Source organism: Oratosquilla oratoria, chromosome 4 (assembly GCF_046742065.1).
Source record: "Oratosquilla oratoria isolate Oo_2021 chromosome 4, ASM4674206v1, whole genome shotgun sequence".
Classification (NCBI taxonomy): Eukaryota; Metazoa; Arthropoda; class Malacostraca; order Stomatopoda; family Squillidae; genus Oratosquilla; species Oratosquilla oratoria.
This window is the reverse complement of record NC_134780.1, coordinates 80992766-80998855: the sequence shown is the minus strand read 5'-3', so window position 1 is coordinate 80998855 and position 6090 is coordinate 80992766. Positions and strand designations below refer to the sequence as shown.

General features: G+C 40.2%; 1 protein-coding gene across 1 annotated transcript in view; it reads right to left on the bottom strand.

Moving 5' to 3' along the window:
• Nucleotides 1-1139: 1139 nt before the first annotated feature.
• LOC143024959 (uncharacterized) overlaps nucleotides 1140-6090 on the bottom strand; it is a 10572-nt gene continuing 5621 nt past the window's right edge. Inside the window, exons 7-8 of the mRNA XM_076184494.1 lie at nucleotides 2093-2250; nucleotides 1140-1401 (exon numbers count right to left, since the gene is read on the bottom strand). Of these exons, the coding sequence (XP_076040609.1) occupies nucleotides 1246-1401; nucleotides 2093-2250 (314 nt within the window). The 3' untranslated portion in view covers nucleotides 1140-1245. The remainder of the gene's footprint in view (nucleotides 1402-2092; nucleotides 2251-6090) is intronic.

The window sequence follows — 6090 nt, the reverse complement described above, 5'->3', positions numbered from 1 at the left end:
CCAAAGGTCAATGGTCCCCGTATATAATCTCACGGCTAGCTGTGAGCCGTTTGGTTAAGAATTTTCACCCTCCTGACTCAGCTCCCTCATCAAACTTGACCCCGCTTCCCTTCTGACCTCACACCTCAACCCACACATCCCTTCACCTCTGACTCCGCCCTGCGTGACGGATTGTGCTGGTTCTAGCTCTGCGTGTTCCCTTTCTACTCACATCTCATTTGTACTTATGTTTCTGCAAATTCTTGTAACCTGTATTTTCCTGAAGAGGGCTATAGCTATTAGCCGAAATATAGAAGTTATACTTTCTTCTATGTTTCCTTTTATTCCGACTGTGGGTTCTTCGTGATTATTATTTACAAATGTGCCACTACATTTTAGTCTCAATTATATGTATATATATATATATATATATATATATATATATATATATATATATATATATATGTATATATATAAATAGATATTTGGACGTGGATAGAAGAAGAGTCCGTGAAGATATGTTGAAACATTTTATTGCTTTAATGTTTTGACCAATAGGGTAATTTTAAGAAAGTGAATATGAGAGGGTGTGAATTTTAATTGATACACATCCTGTCTTGAATCTTCGGGAAGGTTCCCTCGTGGAAGTGATCCGAGGGAGAAGGGGGAGCTCGGAAGGTAGATGACCGGGCAGGTCAGGTCAGGTCAGGTCATGGTGTGGGCAATTGTCCTACCCTTTTTCATCAATTAATTAAATGCTTGATAATTTCGTTAAGCACATGGAGCCTTCCCTATCGTTTGTCCTTTTGGAGGTGTTGATGTAGGCGGCTTCAACTGTCTCTCTCTCTCTCTCTCTCTCTCTCTCTCTCTCTCTCTCTCTCTCTCTCTCTCTCTCTCTCTCTCTGACGAATCTATTCCATTCGTTAACTACTCTGTGGATAAATCAGTTCTTGCCCGTTTCCTTCTTAGATTTAAATCTATCAAATTTAAATCCATTACTACGAGTCCTTCCCTACTGTCTTAATATAATGACCTTGCCTGCATCACCTTTGTTAAAGCCCTTGACCCATTTGAATACCTCTTTTAGATCACCCCGTACAATTCGTCTTCCTAGAGAGTGTAAGGTAAGATACCTGTCTTCGTACCTATGGTAAATTTCTAGAGAGGGAGAGAGAGAGAGAGAGAGAGAGAGAGAGAGAGAGAGAGAGAGAGAGAGAGAGAGAGAGAGAGAGAGAGAGAGAGAGAGAGAGAAGAGGGAGCTCCCTACTACTGACGGAGGACCTGTTCGATCCAGCGGCGATGGTGCGCTACGTTGACGTAAAGGCCAACTGGATCGTCGAGGCTGGCACCAATCGGACCGATGCCCAGCAGGTAGAAGCGGTGATCACTTGCGTCTTGGTAAAACAGCCCGCTGTGCCTGAGCTGAAACATTGTTAATTCAACGTTAAATTTAACGTCAATTCACGTGTCGTCGCTGGGTTACCTGGAGCTGTATCCAGAATCTATAGTCGGGAAATGGAAATTCTTTCTTTCGTAAAAAAAATTAACATGAAAAACTGGAAAGCAAGCTGTGTGAAGAAACTGAAAGGTTAATTTCAAATTCATATGTTGCAGCCGGGTTAGCTAAGGCCGTATCCAAAATCTACAATCGGGAATTGAAAATTATTGTCTTCGTTTATATATAGTGTAACACATAAAAAAGGGGGGGTATACTGGAAAGCAGGCATACGCCCAAACCGTCTGTATTCCAGAAACTTCAGTCCCTACACCAATTATCATAAGATTCTATTCAGATAAGAAACGAACAATAGGTGGTGGATGGGAGTGGAGTGTGGCTTGTCTGGCTACCTCCCTTATAAGGTGGAAGAGGCCTTTGGAATAGGAGCGATCAACGGGTGGTGGATGAGAGCGGAATGGGGGGGAGTGGAATGGGTGGGGAGTGGAATGGGTGGGGAGTGGAATGGGTGGGGGGTGGCTACCTCCCTTATACTAGGGAAGAGGCCCTTAGAATAGTAGCGACCACCGCTGGAAGATGAAGAGAGAAAAAAAGGATGGCCCTGGAAGCGACCTTTTTCTGGTTCCAGGACCTGGCTAACCATGGCAACAGACTCACCTCACCGTAGTCATGGACAACTCCCAAGTGGTCTTTGGTGAGGAAGTGAATAGTCTCAATTTTCCGGGAAGGCTCTCGCTTATTGAACTCTTCGATGTACTCTCGAATGGCAGCAGAATCGTAGGTCTCGGTGGGTAAATAAAATTTCCCAAAGTTCCCTGTTCAGAAACATACAATTGAAAATGAATATATATATATATATATATATATATATATATATATATATATATATATATATATGTATATATATATATATATATATATGTATGTATACATATGTACTTATATATATATATATATATATATATGTACATGTATATATATATATGTACACACACACACACAAATATATATATATATATATATATATATATATATATATATATGTACATATATATATATATATGTACATGTATATATATATATATGTACATGTATATATATATATATGTACACACACATATATATATAAAATATAAATATACATATATATATATATATATATATATATATATATATATACATAGATACAAACATAAACTGAAGACCCCGCTATCTGAGAAAAGAAAGTTGTACAAAAATACATATATTACGATCACTGTCTGTGATCTTCTTCTGTAATCCACGCTGAAGAGGATCACAGTGACCATAATATAAGTACCTTCGTACTACATTCTTTTCCTCCGAAAGTGGGATCTACATTTCATCTTCCCATTGGATATATAGAAAAAGACATACACACCCTCATAAGTATATAAAAACAAGTCCGCGTGGAATTAAACTTCCAAATGTTCCCTGTTCAGAAACAGACAGTTAAAAAGTGAAAAAGGAATATGTGCCAATAAATACACATATAAAGATATGAAAAAACACACACCGGAGTGACAGTGAGAACATATCTGAATATAAAATCAATAAATAGGCAATTTGAAAACTGATAAATGACTAAATTAATAAATGTGAATAAACACGTGAGCAAACGAAGTTACATGAATATATATATTCATTTATATGTGTGTGTGTGTTTGTATATATATATATATATATATATATATATATGTGTGTGTGTGTGTGTGTGTGTGTAAGTGTGTGTGTAAGTGTGTGTGTGAGAATTTCGCTAGTAACAGCGACATCAATCCGATAATTTTTATGACAAAGGCTCTGTAAAGGCGATCTTACGGGTGGACGAAAGCAGTGGGTTCGAATCCTGCATGTGACTGTCATAAAAATTATCGGATATATATATATATATACATACGTATATATATATATTATATATATACAGTATATATATATATATATATAATATATATATATATGTATATACAGTATATATATATATATATATATATATATATATATATATATATATATATGTGCAAAGTAGACCACTTGGAAAAAGAAACTAACGAAGCAGAGCGCTTTCGTATATTACATCTTCAGTGCAACAAGCACTGGATGTAATATACGAAAGCGCTCTGCTTCGTTAGTTTCTTTTTCCAAATGGTCTACTTTGCATAAGTGAACACACGTACCCGTGTTCTTATTAGCATATATATATAACTATATATATGTATACATATATATATATATATATGTATATACATATATATACATCTATATATGTGTGGAAATAGACTCAACCACTGGGATTCGAACCCTTGCCTAGGCGGCTTACGTCTTATAACGCAAAGGCCTTACTGACCATGCTATCACGACCCTTAAAACGAAACGACTTGGTTCACGGTCCAGTCGTTCCGCCAAGGGCACTCGGACGAGCATGCTACGTAATGTATTTCATCGAATCCTTTATGCAGGTTAGTCTTCCGACAAGTGTTTTTATCATTTGACAATTTTTGGAAATAGACTCAACCACTGGGATTCGAACCCTTGCCTAGGCGGCTTACGTCTTATAACGCAAAGGCCTTACTGACCATGCTATCACGACCCTTAAAACGAAACGACTTGGTTCACGGTCCAGTCGTTCCGCCACGGGCACTCGGACGAGCATGCTACGTAATGTATTTCATCGAATCCTTTATGCAGGTTAGTCTTCCGACAAGTGTTTTTATCATTTGACAATTTTTGGAAATAGACTCAACCACTGGGATTCGAACCCTTGCCTAGGCGGCTTACGTCTTATAACGCAAAGGCCTTACTGACCATGCTATCACGACCCTTAAAACGAAACGACTTGGTTCACGGTCCAGTCGTTCCGCCAAGGGCACTCGGACGAGCATGCTACGTAATGTATTTCATCGAATCCTTTATGCAGGTTAGTCTTCCGACAAGTGTTTTTATCATTTGACAATTTTTGGAAATAGACTCAACCACTGGGATTCGAACCCTTGCCTAGGCGGCTTACGTCTTATAACGCAAAGGCCTTACTGACCATGCTATCACGACCCTTAAAACGAAACGACTTGGTTCACGGTCCAGTCGTTCCGCCAAGGGCACTCGGACGAGCATGCTACGTAATGTATTTCATCGAATCCTTTATGCAGGTTAGTCTTCCGACAAGTGTTTTTATCATTTGACAATTTTTGGAAATAGACTCAACCACTGGGATTCGAACCCTTGCCTAGGCGGCTTACGTCTTATAACGCAAAGGCCTTACTGACCATGCTATCACGACCCTTAAAACGAAACGACTTGGTTCACGGTCCAGTCGTTCCGCCAAGGGCACTCGGACGAGCATGCTACGTAATGTATTTCATCGAATCCTTTATGCAGGTTAGTCTTCCGACAAGTGTTTTTATCATTTGACAATTTTTGGAAATAGACTCAACCACTGGGATTCGAACCCTTGCCTAGGCGGCTTACGTCTTATAACGCAAAGGCCTTACTGACCATGCTATCACGACCCTTAAAACGAAACGACTTGGTTCACGGTCCAGTCGTTCCGCCAAGGGCACTCGGACGAGCATGCTACGTAATGTATTTCATCGAATCCTTTATGCAGGTTAGTCTTCCGACAAGTGTTTTTATCATTTGACAATTTTTGGAAATAGACTCAACCACTGGGATTCGAACCCTTGCCTAGGCGGCTTACGTCTTATAACGCAAAGGCCTTACTGACCATGCTATCACGACCCTTAAAACGAAACGACTTGGTTCACGGTCCAGTCGTTCCGCCAAGGGCACTCGGACGAGCATGCTACGTAATGTATTTCATCGAATCCTTTATGCAGGTTAGTCTTCCGACAAGTGTTTTTATCATTTGACAATTTTTGGAAATAGACTCAACCACTGGGATTCGAACCCTTGCCTAGGCGGCTTACGTCTTATAACGCAAAGGCCTTACTGACCATGCTATCACGACCCTTAAAACGAAACGACTTGGTTCACGGTCCAGTCGTTCCGCCAAGGGCACTCGGACGAGCATGCTACGTAATGTATTTCATCGAATCCTTTATGCAGGTTAGTCTTCCGACAAGTGTTTTTATCATTTGACAATTTTTGGAAATAGACTCAACCACTGGGATTCGAACCCTTGCCTAGGCGGCTTACGTCTTATAACGCAAAGGCCTTACTGACCATGCTATCACGACCCTTAAAACGAAACGACTTGGTTCACGGTCCAGTCGTTCCGCCAAGGGCACTCGGACGAGCATGCTACGTAATGACCAAGTCGTTTCGTTTTAAGGGTCGTGATAGCATGGTCAGTAAGGCCTTTGCGTTATAAGACGTAAGCCGCCTAGGCAAGGGTTCGAATCCCAGTGGTTGAGTCTATTTCCAAAAATTGTCAAATGATAAAAACACTTGTCGGAAGACTAACCTGCATAAAGGATTCGATGAAATACATTACGTAGCATGCTCGTCCGAGTGCCCTTGGCGGAACGACTGGACCGTGAACCAAGTCGTTTCGTTTTAAGGGTCGTGATAGCATGGTCAGTAAGGCCTTTGCGTTATAAGACGTAAGCCGCCTAGGCAAGGGTTCGAATCCCAGTGGTTGAGTCTATTTCCAAAAATTGTCAAATGATAAAAACACTTGTCGG